The sequence below is a fragment of the Podarcis erhardii genome (assembly GCF_964252035.2).
Source record: "Podarcis erhardii genome assembly, chromosome: 8".
Lineage (NCBI taxonomy): Eukaryota > Metazoa > Chordata > Lepidosauria > Squamata > Lacertidae > Podarcis > Podarcis erhardii.
The window spans coordinates 20,496,409-20,514,437 of NC_138499.1; the positions used below are offsets into that span (position 1 = coordinate 20,496,409).

At 47.4% G+C, this 18,029-nt stretch overlaps 1 protein-coding gene across 1 annotated transcript in view; it reads right to left on the bottom strand.

Moving 5' to 3' along the window:
* The window catches only part of TRHR (thyrotropin releasing hormone receptor), a 38,664-nt gene extending 23,187 nt beyond the window's left edge, over positions 1 to 15,477 (bottom strand). Inside the window, exons 1-2 of the mRNA XM_081874526.1 lie at positions 14,821 to 15,477; positions 13,151 to 13,992 (exon numbers count right to left, since the gene is read on the bottom strand). Of these exons, the coding sequence (XP_081730652.1) occupies positions 13,151 to 13,957 (807 nt within the window). The 5' untranslated portion in view covers positions 13,958 to 13,992; positions 14,821 to 15,477. The remainder of the gene's footprint in view (positions 1 to 13,150; positions 13,993 to 14,820) is intronic.
* Between the last annotated feature and the right edge of the window lie 2,552 nt (positions 15,478 to 18,029).

Sequence of the window (18,029 nt, forward strand, 5' to 3'; positions counted from 1 at the left end):
CATAGTTTGCTAGGGATGCTGGGAATTGTAGCTCTGTGAGGGGTAAACTACAGTTTCAAGAATTCTTTGGGAGAAGCCATGAGCGTTTGTTTGTTTGTTTGTTTGTTTGATTGGTATACCACCCTTTATCCAAAGATTCTAGGGCAGTGTACAACATTAAGAACATATTTTACAAAACATGATAATAAAAACATAATACATAGCATAATAGTGGACCAGGGGTCGGCAAGGTTTACCGGCCATGGGCTGAATCACTCCCATGGAGATCGTCTGTGGGCCGGACTGGCGCAGCATGATGCTAGAAATCGCGTCTGCGCATGTGCAGATACCGGAAATCGCATCTGCGCATGCCCACATGCTGAAAATCACACCTACACAGAAGTGATTTTTGGTGTCTGGACATGCGCAGATGCAATTTCCGGTATCTGCACATGCGCAGATGCAATTTCTGGCACCGCTTGGCAAGTCCCCACACTGTGCTGTTTTAGCACAGCCTGCAGGCGTCTCACTGAGAGGACGGCTTGGTTCGTGGGCGGCTTGTGGGCTGGTAAAACAGTCTTCGTGGGCCGCATCCAGCCCATGGGCCGCACGTTGCCGACTCTTGTAGTAGGGCTGTAGTACTAACAGCCCTCCGCCGCCGCCCCCCCCCCAGTGTTCAAAATTCACCAGGTGTGTTTTGCACCTAGCTATGTGCTTTCTTCCCCGCCCTGGATACTAAGCCCTGTGTAGTTGTCAAGGTGAGTGACTCAGCAGATCATTCCTACAGTTCTCTCTCTCTGTGTTGAAAATATTTTAAAATCCTGATCAAAGGAGTGGAGTAATAGAAGGGAGATGGTAGTCTGAATGGAAGGCCTAATAATAGTCTGGAAGAAGAAGAAGAAGAAGAAGAAGAAGAAGAAGAAGAAGAAGAAGAAGGAGGAGGAGGAGGAGGAGGAGGAGGAGGAGGAGGAGGAGGAGGACAACAACAACACCCTTTCAAGGCAACTTCCAACCCGTTAAAGCACAATTTATAACAACATTTTACAAACCATATAATATTGAGTGCCTAATTTAAAACGCACCATCACATCTTTAAAATATCATCACTGCAGCAGGTAAAAACACTTATCAGCAGAAAGACGGTGGAAATTCAAAATTTAATAGAAAAGCAGCCGATAAATAGCCTGCCTGGAGGGTTATAGCTGGGTAAGGTAAGATAACACGGTTCAGTTCTTTAAAAGCGGAGAACAATTTGGGGGAGAGTTTATTGTTAGGCTGAACAATCTGCTTGCAGCATACACTGGAACAAAATCACAGGTGCTTGGCTGGTTTGAGAGAATTCTCAGGGCCACAGCAGAGACAGCATTAGCAGTGCGATTGCACTGAAGAGTTTGACACTTGCTTGGATAAGCGCAGCACAAACATGGTAGCCCAAAGGGAATTCTGGAAAAGGATACGAATGAAATACTAGCGCAGGAAAAAATTGGCATTTACCTTTCTTGCACTACCCTTAATGAAACAGATTGTTGTTGTTTATTGAAAAAAAGTACACTTCTCTATGATTCTGCTGTGCAAACTTAGAAGAAATTTGTTAGTGTCAAAGCTGATCACCTATTGCAGGGGCAATGAACCTGTGGCCCTCCAGATGTTGTTGGACTCCAACTCCTATCATCGCTGGTCATTTATTTGCTGGCTTGCTGGGGCTGATAGGAGTTGAATTCCAGCAACACCTGGATGGCTCCAGGTTCACAGCCTGTTAGAAGGACTCAAATTTGCAAAGGATATGAAAACAGCTCCTCCTTTCCCCTGAGTTCTGATGAACAGCATTGTCAAAGCAGACCACTGCCTGGCCATTGCATACAGGCAGAAACCACCGCTGGAACAATATGTTATCAAGGTCATGTTGCTAACATGAGCTAAGTTCTGATAACACTTCACTGAGCAAGCTGAACAAAACCAGTGTATAATTTGAGGAGAAAGGAACAGAGTTCAAGACTTATATGAAGTTCCTTCTGAACTACACAGCCAATCAGAGCACTTGATCCCTCGTTCAGGTTGTTCTGCCTGGTTGCTAAGCAACACTCCACCCACCCCCTTGGTTCATTGACTTTACATTGACAGAATTCACCTTTCAGTTGCAAACTGAATGATCTCTGCTGCGGCACATGCCTCACACAATGGACACTGTTCTATGTTTAAAACAGAAAAACAAAACAAAACATCCTAACAAAAATTACATGTAGTTATTAATCAGATTAAGATTCATACATGGGACCAGATGTCTATGTTTGGCATTCTGCTGCCCCAGCTATAAATAAAGAAAATATGAAGCTATGAAGCCACCTTTCACTGGATTAGACCATCCGCTCACTAAATGCAGTTTCATCTGCTCTGAGTAATAGTGACTGGGATTCCACCATCCCCTGCTACTTTAGCTGGAGATGCAAATATCTGCACCTTAGACCTTGTATATGCAAAATATTGCTTTGGTAATACATTCCATCCTTTCTTCTCTGGGACATGACAAGAACACAGCAGGTGGAATTCAACATAGCAACTAAGGCGATCATTCTGTCAGCACAAGCACTTCTACCTGTGTGATGCATCAAACTTCCCTCTTATTTCCCTGCACACTTTTTGGGGTGTTCTCTTGACCCTCCGGCAGTGCGGTGTGGTGTGGTGTGGGAGTCCCACTGCATGTTTTCTAGTACAACAATTTCTTTGAATCCATCTCAGAATGTTACAGTGCAATGCATGTTTGGAGTGTAAGTACCGCTGAGCTCAAGCACTCCAACACTCAGGTATGTGTTGTAGTACTGCAGCCTAAGCGCCAAATGACATGTTATATCAAATGCCAATTTATATTTTTACCCACAACTGTTGGGGAGGCAGGGCTTTCCTCCCGCATTGTGATCCTGATGACAATTGCCTCCTATCCAAAATTAGCCTTGAGAGGGAAACAGTTACTGATGCCCAAAGATAGCGTTCTGACCTCCTCTCTGCTCCCATAACTTGCAAAAGCACACACCCCCAAGTTTAAAAGGCCAAAGGTGTTAAGTTGTGGGTTGACATAGCCGATGACCAGCGATTTCTCCAACTAGCTCTTTATTTCGTAAGCTGGAATAGAACTGACTGCAAACAGCTCAGCCGGCCTGCTTTTATAGGCAGCCGGCTGTCAACATTGTAACAACAACAGCCCAGAGTTCCCGCCTAAAATAACTGACGCGGACCTGAGGGAAAACTATCTACAGACCTGAGTGAAAACTATATACAGTATCCCCCTGCTGGCCCAGGGTGAAACTTCACTACATAACACCCCTCCCCACCGAGATAAGGCGTTAGTTACAATCGTAATGGTTTCCTTATATACAGCACTACGCGTAATGGTTCAATTAGGCACAAAAGCATATTGGTTACATTTCCCATACTTAGACCAACAGTGATACATGTCCAACAACATAGTCCTTTAAATAAGTTGGGCGCTTGGAAACTCTGCCAGACCGCCGGGGACTGGTAGCCAAGTCCGGAGGGCCACACAGTTCTTGCTGAGGCTGTGGTGCGACCCTAGGTGGCGTTGGAACCAAATCCCCTGGATCCGCTGCTGTGGGTGGAGCCTCCGCAAGTGGAGTGGTCTGAGTCTGTGGTAAGTCTGGCAGACCCTCTGAAGCGGCTTGGTTCGGCTCCACGCTGGCAGTTTGCGAGGGAGGTGTAGGTGGGGCCTCGCCATCTGTACGTGTCTCTTCTGGAGGCGCAAGCGCAGTTGGGGGCACCTCGGTAGTGTCCAAGTCCCCAACCCTGCGCCTAAGCTGGTCTATGTGCCGTCACCACAAGCGTCCGTCTTCGAGTGCCACCTGGTACGAGCGAGGTCCAGTGACTCCCACTACTGTGGCTGGCACCCAAGGAATGTCCCCCACATAGTTCCGGGCAAAGACCTGGTTTCCTGGGACAAATGACCGTGGCGCGTTGGCACAGCCTGGGGGTTCAGCCACGGCAAAGTCCGGGTGTAGCCGGTCGAGCGGTGACCTGAGGCGGCGGCCCATAAGCAGTTCAGCAGGACTCCTCCCTGTGGCCGCATGAGGGGTGATGTGTTGCACGAACAAGTATTCGGCGACCCGCTCATGCCAGTCTCCCCGGTCCAGGCGCGCCAGTGCCTCTTTTGCCGAGCGCACCATTCTTTCCGCTTGCCCGTTGCTGGATGGATGAAAGGGTGCCGTTAGGGCATAGCGGATTCCCAGTCCCAAAAGATACCGCTCAAACGTGCCTGACGTGAACTGTGGTCCGTTGTCAGAGACAAGGACATCAGGACACCCATGCGTTGCAAACAGGCCTCGCAGCACCCGGATGACAGCTTCGGTAGTGGTGGAGGGCATCAGGGCGACCTCCAGCCATTTGGAATAGGCGTCCACCACTACCATAAAGGTCCGGCCGTGAAAGGGGCCAGCCAGATCAATGTGCACCCTCGACCAGGGTGTCTTTGGCGTCTCCCAGGTGTGTCCCTTAGCTGCCGGTGGTGCAGGCCTCGACTCTTGGCACGCTTGACAGGCGGACACCCAGGGAGTGATGGCATCGTCCATATTAGGCCACCAGACGTAACACCGAGCCAACGCCTTCATTTTGACAATTCCCGGGTGGCCAACGTGCAGAGCCTCCAGGACGCGCTGACGGAGTCCCTGGGGAATCACGACGCGGTCTCCCCACAGCAGACAGCCGCGATGAGCTGAGAGTTCATGTTGTCTGGTTGCGAAGGGCTGGAACTCCGATGCAAAAGGCCCTTGTGGCCACCCCCTCCACACCCAGTTGAGCACCCGGCTGATGGTGCGATCCTGGGCAGACGCGGAGGCCACAGTGGCAGCTGATACAGGCGCTGCCGGAAGATCCTCAATCAGAAGGAGCGATGAAGCTGGAGCCGGGTCTTCCACAAATGCTGGAAGAGGGCAACGGCTGAGGGCGTCGGCATGGCCCATTGATTTCCCCGGGCGATGGATGAGCCGGTAGTGGTAGGCAGCCAGGAAAATAGTCCATCGCAGCATGCGTGGCGAGAGGACCGGTGGAGTTGGACGATCACCGGCGAGGAGGCCCAGGAGTGGCTTGTGGTCAGTGATGAGGTCAAAAGTCCTGCCATAGAGGTATTCATGGAACCTCTTCACTCCAGCCACAAGTGCCAATGCCTCCTTGTCGAGCTGGCTGTAATTCCGTTCCGTCGGAGATAGTGTCCTGGAAAAGTAGGCGAGTGGTGCTTCTCTTCCATCTGGAAAACGGTGACTAAGGACAGCACCGATGCCAAAAGGTGAGGCGTCGCAGGCAAGGACCAGCGGCCTGGATTCACTGTACTGTACCAGCACACTGTCTGATGAAAGGAGAGCCTTAACCGCGTTGAAGGCCGCCGTCTCCCGATGACCCCAGGCCCAAGGCGTCTTTGTACTAAGGAGTCGGTGAAGAGGCTCAGCCACTGTGGCTTTGTGGGGCAGGAACATGTTATAAAAGTTCAGCAGCCCCAGGAATGCCTGCAACTCCGTCTTGTTCTTTGGGGTGGGGGCCTGCTGGATAGCGCGGATCTTGGATGTGGTCGGGTGAAGGCCGGAGGCATCGATAAGATAGCCCAGGAACTCTACCTGTGGAACGGCGATCTGGCACTTCTCCCTCTTTACCTTGAGCCCGGCCTCTTGGAACCTGGTCAGCACGGCACGGAGGCGCTCGAACAGCTGCTGGTGTGAGTCTGCAGACACCAAGACGTCATCAAAATATGGTACCATGCCCGGAAGCCCTTGCAGTTGACGCTCCATAAGGCTTTGGAAGATGCCAGGAGCCACACTCACCCCGAACTGCAACCGGCGGCAACGGAATGCCCCCCGGTGAGTGACGATCATCTGGGCTTCAGCAGTGGCATCATCGACTGGCAGTTGTTGATAGGCTTGGGCAAGGTCCAGCTTAGCGAAGACCTTACCCTCACCCAGGGAATGCAGCAGGTGTTGGACAACAGGAACCGGATAAGCGTGCTGCTGAAGTGCCTTGTTGATCGTGCACTTGTAGTCAGCGCAGATTCTCACCGACCCATCTGGCTTGACAGGCGTGACGATGGGGGTTTCCCACTTGGCGTGGTCAACCGGCTCCAAAACTCCTTGGGCGATCAGTTTGTCCAGTTGTTTGTCCACCTTAGCCTTGAGAGCAAAGGGAACCCGGCGTGGCTTTAGCTTGATGGGGGCGACTTGTGGATCAAGGCTAAAGGAGATGGGCGTACCTGTATATTGCCCCAAGGTGCCGTCAAAAACCTCGGCAAAGTCTTTGACCAGACCCTCAGTCTCTGCGTTACAGATGCAGTTGATGCCAGTGACTTCCAGGCCGAGGGCATCAAACCAGTCTAGCCCTAGGAGGCTTGGCCGCTGACCTTCGACCACCACCAACCGGAGCAGGCCCGAAAAATCCTTGAAGGCAATCCGGAACCGGCCAACGCCTACCACGGGAATGTCGTTTCCCTGGTAGTCTCTCAGGTGTACGCGGTGAGAGTCGAGTTGCCTTTTGGACACTCTGGGTACCAGTCTTTTGATGGTGCTCCACGACACGATGGACAGGGCAGACCCGGTGTCGATCTCCATGTCACATGGAGCTCCTTCAATGAGCACCGTGACGTTCAGCTTGCGTCGCGTAGGCGAGTCGGTTTGGCCAATCGTGGTTCCAGACGGGCAGCGGCAGTTGGTGAGAGCGAAACAACTTTCCTTGGCAGACTGGAGTGAAGGCTTGGACTTGCGAGTCGATGAAGGGGGGGTGTCAGACGGAGCCGATCGGCAGACCTTAGCGATGTGGCCCCTTCTGGAACACTTCCTACAGATGGCGTCTCTGAACGCATGGCGGGCAGCAGTGATGAGGCATCCTCGTCGCCAGTGTTAAGTTGTGGGTTGACATAGCCGATGACCAGCGATTTCTCCAACTAGCTCTTTATTTCGTAAGCTGGAATAGAACTGACTGCAAACAGCTCAGCCGGCCTGCTTTTATAGGCAGCCGGCTGTCAACATTGTAACAACAACAGCCCAGAGTTCCCGCCTAAAATAACTGACGCGGACCTGAGGGAAAACTATCTACAGACCTGAGTGAAAACTATATACAGTATCCCCCTGCTGGCCCAGGGTGAAACTTCACTACATAACAAAAGGCAATGTTTTTGCCTTGTGCTTAAAGATATACAGTTATACCTCGGGTTACAGACACTTCAGGTTGCGTGATTTCAGGTTGCGCACCACGCCAAACCTGGAAGTACCGGAACGGGTTACTTCTGGGTTTCAGTGCTTGTGCATGTGCAGAAGTGCTAAATCATGCTTTGCGCATGCACAAATGCGGCACTGCGGGTTGCAAACGTGCTTCCCACACGGATCACGTTCGCAACCCGAGAGTCCACTGTATAACAATCCTTGAGGATGATCTGGAGACTACAGCTAGTGCAGAATACAGTTGTTAGGTTAGTAAATGGAGCAGCCTGATGGGACCATGGGACACTGGTCCAGAAAGTTCTGCACTGGCTGCCAATGAGCTACCATGCCCAACTCAAGGTGTTGGTGTTGGTGTTGTGTATCGAGGCCCCGTGACCACCCTGTTCCCCAAGATGTAAATCACTAGACACTACACAGGATATTGGATTGGGAATCAAATAAGGCCACAACTTTATTGGTTACAGATGTGAGGTTTGGCCATAGGCATAGCAACTGTGCATGTCACTCCTGCTGGTTCGCTGGGAGAGTTTCTACGGGTGAAGCCAATGGGGGGCGGGAATGCCCTGTGGCCTACATCAAATCCCAAGCAGTTCTTGTTGGAGGAGTGGTATGGCCCTAGCCTCCGTCTGGGCAGAAGCCACTCCTCCTGGATGCTGGATGATTTTAGCAGTATACCCTTCCCTGTGGAGGGGCAGGTGGAGGCTACAACCTCCCCTCCAACCAAGACTAGGCTTACCCAATGCCTATCCGCCTTACAAAGTTGTGACAATTGCTATGAGGTAGGCAAAAACCCAAATGGTGGCGCCAATTAGCCAAGTTAGGTTAGGAGACCGACATTGTCCATAGCAAGGTCAAAGTGTACATGAAAACCCTAATCTGAGGGAGGGAGGGTGGGAGAACTGGTGCGGCGAGAGAAAAGGCTGAAAGGCCTCACCTGTCAGGCATATAAACTTCCCCTGGGCGCGGTTGGTCCCATGTCCAGGGGAACGTCCCCTTATTCCTGCTGCCATTGGTCCATTTGGTGACAGGAATATGATACGGCCTGCAATAGGCCCATTTGCCAGGGAGGCCCAGGGCCCACCCGCCAAGCCGCCTGCCTGAAAAGGGGGTTAACAGACCTAGCAGGCAAGACCCCCAAATTGCTTGGGACCCCTTAATTGCTGAAGCAACAGCTCTAATCTTAGCTCCAGTTTCTCAGACCAGTGGAAAATATGCACCCTAGAGACTTGGTTCACAGAGCTCTGGTCTTGGACAAAGGATAGCCACCCACCCCTGGATATATATTTTATTTGTTTGTTCAATTTATATACCACTCTCTATCAAAAGATCCCATGGTGGTGTACAATGTTAAAAACACATCACAGAACATCCATAATAATAATAAAAAGCATACTGGCAGACAAATAATAAAACAGTTAATAACAGTCCTCTCCTTTAAAAGGTGAATGATGAAATTCAGCACATGGGAGTGCTACCCGTTCCTGGCAAATTTTGTTAATTAAAAAAATAAATTGAGATGACTCAGGTGCACTCGTGAATGCTGACATTCACCCCCCCCCAAAAAAAATCAGATCTGTGTTCACATATCTGAAGAACATTCTAAATCTCAAAGCACCCCAAGTTAAGTATTCCATATCTCTACAGAATTTGACTAGAAGAAGAGCCAATTTATGATATACAAAAGGCACAATCTATTTGAATGTTGGAAATTGATAAGTGTTGTGATGAGGCTTCAGTGAGGACTTCTTTCCAGCAACACAAAGGTATACGTTTGTAAAGGATGCCGTTGATTTCAAAGGCTGCATTGAAAGGATGCTCCTTGTTAACACCTCTCTTTCTGTCAGCATGGAGCCTGATAATAAAGAAAGGGCACATGGAAAGAATGTTGTTGCTGCTGTTGTAAAACAGTAGCAGCAGCAACCTCAGGCATTCATGTGGGAGGAATGAAGTGATTGTGATGATACAATGAAAACAAATCCCAGTCTTGCAAATGCAGTCAGCATCAGGACCACCTTGCATCTCGGAGGACTTGAACCCAGAAGCTCGTCACACCTGCAGCACATTATTCTGCCAATATTGTTTATAAGCAAGTATATTTTAGGGATGGAGAGAGAAAGAGAGAGAGAGAACGAACGGATGAACTGTTTCTCTATCACATTTCATCCCAAGGAACCAATGCTATATTTACAACAGCCCTAATTAGTAGGTCTAGGTCTCAAGAAAGTGCCTAAAGCCACACATTTACAGCACAATCCTCTACTGGTTAACTGGATGAAGGCCAATAAATTGAGTGGATGCTAACAAGTTGGAGGTTCCATGGGTAAGTGGATCTTGGGGCTGGGAATTGGGAGGACAACCTTCCAGGTTGGGGCAGATGGTGGTGGTTGCACATGCCCTGAAATAGTAGGCATGTAGTCTGAGAGTACTTCTGTCATTGGAGCCCCAGGTAGCCTCAGTGGCACGGAATCCCTTTGCAGTTTGGACTGCTATGCCAGCTATAGCTATTGCTAGACAAAGATAACATAGGCACAATGACCCCTGGCCCCCTGCTCTGGGAACTGCTTACACAGTTACTTACTGTAATGAAGCTGTCCTTTTATTTTTATGTACAAGTAGCTCCTCGTTCCCATGGCGGTTTCATTCTGGATCAAAGTGCACATCAGTGGAGCACACATAAGCCCTCCCCACCCTGCGCCCATTTCCATCCCTTCTGTTCCACCCCCATTGCTTCCTCTTCCAGGTCCAAAAGGACCCATACATTAGCGCCTGCACATCAATTGGACACGCCTAAAAGCATCTCGGGCAGGTGGCTTTGTGGGCAGGTCCCGGGCCTCCACTGAGAACTGGCTTATTGCAGGCCAGATCATCCTCCTGCCGCCAAATCAGCCAATGGCGACAGGAATTTGGGGGCATTGCCCTGGGTGCAGGAACAACCAACCAATAGCAGTGCTTGGCTCCACACCCAGGACAGAGATAAATCCCCGGCCTGTGGGTCCTTTCACCCTCAAAATGGGTGCCACCTTATTTAAAAGTATATATAACCCACTTAATATAAACCTCCCTGAGATCTTTCAAAAATGCAGCTGCCAGGGAACCAACAGAGATAGCTGTCAAGGATCAAATAACATTGCTCCTGAAGGATCCACACTGACTGTTGACCTTTGACTTACAAAGAAGAAGAAGAGAAGAAGAAGAGTTTGGATCTGATATCCCACTTTATCATTACCCTAAGGAGTCTCAAAGTGGCTAACAATCTCCTTTCCCTTCCTTCCCCACAACAAACACTCTGTGAGGTGAGTGAGTCTGAGAGACTTCAGAGAAGGGTGACTAGTCCAAGGTCACCCAGCAGCTGCATGTGGAGGAGCAGAGAAGCGAACCCTGTTCACCAGATTACGAGTCTACCACTCTTAACCACTACACCACACTGGCTCCCAAAGCCTCAAACAACTTAGGGCTCAGGTATACGAAGGAACCTTTCTCCCTGTGTGATCCTGTCCATGTCCTCAGCAAAGCCTACTATTTGTTCCATCACCAGCGGAAGTACATTGGATCTTCCCCTGTGGTAGAAACGGAGACAGAGTCTTCTCTGTGGTGGCTCCCTGACTTTAAAATGTCTTTTTTAAAAAAAGTGTGCCTGGTACCAACTTATTGACATTCCAGCTGTAAGCATTTAGGAATGGTTAGTTGCTGCTGGTGATGAGAATGTGTGGCTTCTGTTCATAAGGTAACTTATGAGATTGTGCATGAGTGCATAGAAAAGACAGCAAGAAGAACCTCAAAGCTAGGCCATAAATTTGGCAACAAACAAACAAACCTCTAGTTAATTTTACACTAAATATAGAAGAGGAACCATAACTGGAAGCCTCATTATAGCCTGCTGAGATCAAGCACCAAATGTTTCTTTTGCATTTTTTTTTCCCATCGCCCAATGCTTGGCAAAACTAACCATTTTCCTTGCCAGCTTCTTTTCACTTCCATAAGTATTGTATCATAATTAGAATATACTGGCAAGGATGCATTGCACTTGCTGTTGTACAGTGTCTAGTTTATAATGGACACTGTATAAAACTGTTAAACTATGATGATGGCATGATGACCCCTAGATTAGATCAGTGAAGGCCTAACTTGGCCCTCCAGCTGTTTTGGGACTACAATTCCCATCATTCCTGACCACTGGTCCTGTTAGCTAAGGATGATGGGAGTTATAGTCCCAAAACAGCTGGAGGGCCAAGTTTGGCCATCACTGGACTAGATAGAGCCTATCCTACAAATCCCAATATTACATTTGCTATAATACTGCCAGCAAGTAAAAACTCCATGTTCTAAAGCAATCACCCTGATTACCAAATCATGGGAGAAAATTTAGGGGACCTCTATCACCTATTTGTGAGTTTTCCTTAGGCATCTCAGTTGAACAACAAACAATGGAACTCCCATCCCTTTGGATTTGATTTCTTGAGGTGCTTTGGCACCAAGTTTGCTTGGCTTGTTAAGGGTTTCCCATATTCTGCAGCAACAATATGGGTTCATGGCTGAGCACATAGTAAGAAGCTACATCTGATCCAGGAGTCCATTATGGCTGTTTTGAGGCCAATCCACACCATACTGTTATGAGTTTGTAGGTGCTAGACACCCTAAATTCCTGGATTCAGTAAATGTTAGAATTTAAACAATGCTTGACATGTTAAAACTGGATGCTAGACATTGCATATAGCAAGCATTAAAATTTAAGCCAGACCAGTTTCCTGCGTCAGGAAATCCCCTGGGAGATGAGCAATTAAGAAAGACAAAAGGAAGGTAATGAACCATTAGGGTAACCAGAGAGGGAGGACTTTGTGGCAGACAACAAATGGGAGGAGCCCCTTCCTCAACTCAGAGTTTAGTTTGGAAGGCAAAGCAGAGTTTAAAAGTAGAGTTTCAGAGTTGTCTTACAGGTAACCTGGGGGTGAAAGGTTGCATGTAAAAGTCAGCAAGCTGAAGAGAGTCAGAGCCATGGCTGGGGACTGTTTGAATTCAAGGCTGCAGCTATGAAAGAAGCAAGACACTCTTGGTTATATATGTGTGTAATAAACCATATATAATAAAGATACTGGAGTCTCCTCTGTGCCTCACTCCCAAAAGGAAACACGAACCCTGGGTATGCACCTGGAACTCCTAGGATCTTATAGCACACAACAATATATATCATTTCTGCTCAAAGAGAAGTGATAAGACAAAGAACAACCCTACCCAGGTGTAGCTCCTGACAACAGCACCCAGTGATGTCACCACGCCCATCTTTGACTGCAACTGCAGACAGATGAAGGGCTCTTTGCATGTCCTAGGTCAGGTATTGGGACTTTTAATAGAAAAGTTAAGATGTTCTCATTATATCAGACCATAGTCAATCTAGTCCATCATGCTAACAGTGAGAGCTGTGAAGCTCTCCAGCAAGACGTGAAGCCACAGCTCCATTGCTTGTATTCAGAGGTAAAGGTAAAGGAAAGGGGCCCCTGACCATTAGGTCCAGTCGTGGCCGACTCTGGGGTTGCGGTGCTCATCTCGCTTTACTGGCCGAGGGAGCCGGTGTACTGCTTCCGGGTCATGTGGCCAGCATGACTAAGCCGCTTCTGGTGAACCAGAGCAGCGCATGGAAACACCATTTACCTTCCCACTGGAGCGGTACCTATTTATCTATTTGCACTTTGATGTGCTTTCGAACTGCTAGGTTGGCAGGAGCAGGGACCAAGCAACGGGATCTCACACCGTCATGGGGATTCGAACCGCCAACCTTCTGATCGGCAACTCCTAGGCTCTGTGGTTTAATCCACAGTGCCACCCGCGTCCCTTGTATTCAGAGGTGCAATGCTCCTAAACATGTCGGTTCCATTACATCCAAAAGCAGCAGAACACCCACCCACCCCAGCTACAACTTCAGTTTCAAAAATAAAAAATAAAAAATAAAAGCCATTGGCAGGCCATTTACCTACCTGCCTTCTGGAAGCCACAGCACTGTTGATACCCTTGTTGGTTGTTTTGGTCTTGTTTGGGGCAGCCACATCATTCTTCCACATCTTGGAGTTTTCTTTTGGGTCAGCCGAGATGGGATTTAGGAACAATATCCTGGCAATCAACCCATAGAGGACAGTTGCTAATATCATTGGCATGACGTAAAATATCCCAAAGTCCATCATATAGATTGGAGAATAGTAGCTCCTGGGCACTTTGTACCCGCAGGACACTACAGTGGCATCTTTGTAGGCTACCATGTTGAGATCTAATAAGAAAAACCAGAGCATGCAGTAGATGGAGGTGAAAGCCCAGACAAAAATAATTATCTTTTTGGCTCTTGAGAATGTACATAGAAACTGGGCTTTGATTGGGTGGCAGATAGCAATGTACCTCTCAACGGTGAAGGCGGTTATAGAACAAGAAGAAGCGTTGATGCCAAGATATTGAAGGTAAGTGATGCAGAGACACCCAATGTAGCCATAGACCCAGGATCCATAGATGCTCTCCGTGATGTTGGGAAGCCCGGCAGCCACAAGCACCATGAGGTCCGCCACAGCAAGGCTCACCAGGTAACAATTTGTAGGGGTCCTCATATGCTTCGTCCTGAGTACCACGAGCACCACCATGATGTTGCCTACGATGCCTAACCCGCAGATGAGGAGGACCAAGAAGATGGTGACCACTTGGTATTCAAGGGTGGCCACCTCCCGGATCGGCAAGAACTCTGTTTGATTCTGTCCATTGTCTGTAGTGTTCTCCATCTTCACTCGGCTGCTTCTGCCCATCAGCTACTGGTCAGCACATTTCCCCCCTTGTCTCCCTAGGAAAAGTTGATCATAGTGAATGGAGTATAAGATGCAGGTCCCTTGTGTGGTGATATTTCACACATGACAGTCCTTTGTTCCAAACAGCTTGTTGACCACCAGCCCCAGCAAACACAAATATACACACAGAGCTATGATACAGGTATGTTCATCTGTTTCATTGGGTGGGGATTTGTATAAAAACAACAACAACAACCAGGCACTGATAGGTGTGGAAGAAGGACTTTTCTCTCTGCTGAAAATACCGCCCCATAAGACAGGGGTAACATGATGCGTTAGACTATTCTCTTTCAGCAAAAGTGAATCAAAGGCTGGAGACAAATTAGGCTAGGTCTCCCCCCCCCCCTCCTGTGTTTAAGACAATACAATAGTCAATTTCAAAAATCTGCTTGAGTCGACACCACAGCAGGACAAAACAAAATATGTATGTACACAGCTGGTGTTCCTTAGTTCTATTACTTTCTTTTTTAAAGTCTTATGTGACTTGAGAGAGGATTGAATTGGGAGTAAAGATTGAACAGAGTGAACTCTCCCAGCTTAAGACATTCTTCATAGGAGACGACCCCAAAGAGTCATGCTGAGGGTTCAAGGAAAGGGATTGCGTCCAAATATTTAGAGTTAAAGCCCTTTCATACTGTTTTATGCTATCCTGCTGGTAGCCACAGCCATTGGCATTCATTGATCAGCCCTAGTCAGATGAAGGCAATTCTATCACTGCAGAAGAATAGAGGGTTGTTTGTTGATAATACATACAGATATTTATCAGATACCCCAGTCCATTCCTCCCTCTTGTCCCTGTATTCAATATGATATGTGGGACTTACCTTCAGCTTTTTTGCAAAGACTTCAGAGCTGTGCATGTCCAATCTGAGTTGACGACATAAGCTCCGCTCCAACTTTGGGCAGTCAGAGAAAACCCAGCACATCACACTTCACTCCGCAAACATGCTGCAGATCGCTGCCCGCAAAAGCTTTGCCGCTCCAGTCTCCCCTAAGCCCTCCAAGGGAAGAGGCTGATCATCTCAAAGCTACCAAGCTGCCAAATCACAAACAGCCTATTAATGAGAAAGATACACAAAGTGTCCATTGATCCACAGATCTGCTTTTCTCGGGAAAGGCAATAGAACCTCTTTTGGCGACACAGTTTTAACTCGAGATGTCTATGTAAAAAGGAAAAGGGAAAAAAGCAACAAATGCGCAGACAGACAAAGCAAGTACCACTCTACTCTTTTAGGACTGCTAATGGAGCACCCAAACAGGTATGTGCAATGGATGCTCCTTTATGAATCTACACCTGGAAAGTATACGTGGCAACTCCTCTCTCTCTCTCTCTCTCTCCCTGCTCTGAATCCTGCTCTGAATTTCCACACTTCAGAGAAAATGAGAAAGAGGAGGGGGCCTGCCTCCAAATCATTTCTTTTCTTTTTTTGAAGTGCTCTGTTAAAGAGCCACAGACACTATTCTATTTATATATTATTTTGGTATTCTGTCATATTGGACAGTCAAAAGAAACAGAAAAAAATCCAATTTTCTTTCTAATGTGTGAAGCATCACTTGTACTTCTTTGCCTTCAGTTGCAGAACTCCTGGAAACAACCAATTATATGAATGGAGGGAAAGAAATTGGATTTCATAACAAGGTTTGAGGTGAAAAGGTTGTTGTTAAAGGAAGCATATTAAACAATATATTTAAAGCAATGTTTTTTAAAGGAAGCATGTTTCCTTTAAAGAACCATACAGTGCACATTTTGGGAAACATATCAGGCTGTTATCAGTTCATGCTAACAGTTAATGACTGTTGTGAAGTGAAAAGAGTACAGGAATCAGTTGCAAGCACTCATGCAACAATGCAGTGCTACACTCATGTACCACAAGCATAAGAAAAATATGCTGGATCAGGCCAAAGACTCCTCTAATCCAGAAACCTGTTATGGCCAGCCAGATGCCTCCAGGTAGGACTTGAATGCTACAATTATTATTATTATTATTATTATTATTATTATTATTATTTACTCACCCATCTGGCTGGGTTTCCCCAGCTACTCTGGGTGGCTCCCAATGGAATATTAAACAGAATAAAACATCAAACATTAAAAACTTCCCTAAACAGGGCTGCGTTCAGATGTCTTCTAAAAGTCAGATAGTTGTTTATTTCCTTGACATCTGATGGAAGGGCGTTCCATAGGGCGGGAGCCACCACCGAGAAGGCCCTCTGCCTGGTTCCCTGTAACCTCATTTCTCGCAGTGAGGGAACCGCCAGAAGGGCCGAGGCCATATAGGGCTTTAAAGGTCAGCACCAACACTTTGAAGTGTGCTCGGAATCATACTGGGAGCCAATGTAGGTCTTTCAGGTCTCGGCAGCCACTCCCAATCACCAGTCTAGCACTCTCTCCACTTTGAACAACTGGTATTCAGAGCCATGCTGCTCTACATTCTGCTATTGATAGGTAAAAAAAGGTAAAGGACCTTTGGATGATTAAGTCCAGTCAAAGGCAATTATGGGGTTGTGGTGCTCATCTCGCTTTTTGGGCTGAGGGAGCCAACATTTCTCCACAGACAGCTTTCTGGGTCATGTGGCCAGCATGACTAAACTGCTTCTGGCGCAATGGAACACCGTGACAGAAACCAGAGCGCATGGAAACGCTGTTTACCTTCCCACCGCAGCAGTACCTATTTATCTACTTGCGCTGGTGTGCTCTCAAACTGCTAGGTTAGTAGGAGCTGGGACAGAGTAATGGAAGCTCACCCGTCACAGGGTTTTGAACTGCTGACCTTCCGATCGGCAAGCCCAAGAGCCTCAGTGGTTTAGACCACAGCACCACTCGCGTCCCATTGACACTTACCAATGGTTCATTTAAATTCTCCATGGTGTTCCTTTACCTGCTTTTATTAAAATAAAGAAACCAAAACAGCTGCATTGGCTCCCAGTCAGTTCCTGGATGCAATTAAAGGTGGTCACCCTGTTTAAAGACCTAAACAACTCAGAATACTTGAAAGAGTGCCGTCTTTCTACAGACCCTCATGGGTGTTAATATCAGCAGAGGGGTCATTCCAGCACCCTCAGAAGCATTGAAGGGGCAGGAGAGCACATTTCCTGTGCCAGCCCAGAAATTGAGGAACACTCCCCACAAAGGTGCATTATACAGCATTTGGCAAATGCTGAATATATACCTTTTTACCCTAGCTTTTTGTTTTTGCTTTTTAAAAAAGAAATCTTTATTGATATTTTGTTATGAGAGAAGAAGCATGTGTTGCATAGGTGATTTTCACAACAAAGGAGACCATAATGAAACATAACACATACTAATGCAAGAAAAGGGGAGGGAGAAATCAGGACATAACAAAAACAGGCAGTGCAGCTTTACATAGTGATCATAAATAGAATGTACAGGGAGAAGAATAAGAAAGAAGGCTAATCTCCACATAGTAACCTGGGAAATTGGAGGTCTGGTGGGTTCTGCATTTGAGTTGACAAAGGAAAGGAATTTATGTCATATCAAATGAAAATGGTCTATTTTTTACTTGCCTCTAAGGGCTCCTGTTCACTGCATTAGGTGTTCCAAATCTTTCTAAGCCACTCCTCCTGAGAGTGGGGTTGGCTAGATTTCCAATAAGTCACAACTGTGAATATGGCTGCAGCTAGGAATGTGAATACTAAGGATTTATCAGCAATGGAGAAATTGTTGCCCTCTTCCAAGGAAAAGACCACCAGAGCTGAGTCTGGGGTTAGCACTTGAGTTGTGATCCTTGAAATAAAATAAAAAACCAAAGATCAAAACTTCTGAATGATACAGCAATTTCACCACATATAGAGTAGCGTTCCAGTGGAATCACAGTCTCTCCAGCACGGATTAGCATGGCATTTTCTAATTTTTGATAAACAGAGTGGAGTCCAGTGCCATCTCAAAGCTGAATTATTAATCACAAGCGTCAACTATTTTAACTGGAAAGCCTCACAATACAACTTAAGTTTTGGGGTACCAGTACCTCCCTTAGTCAATACATGGTCAGACAGTTCTTCCTGCTACTTTTAC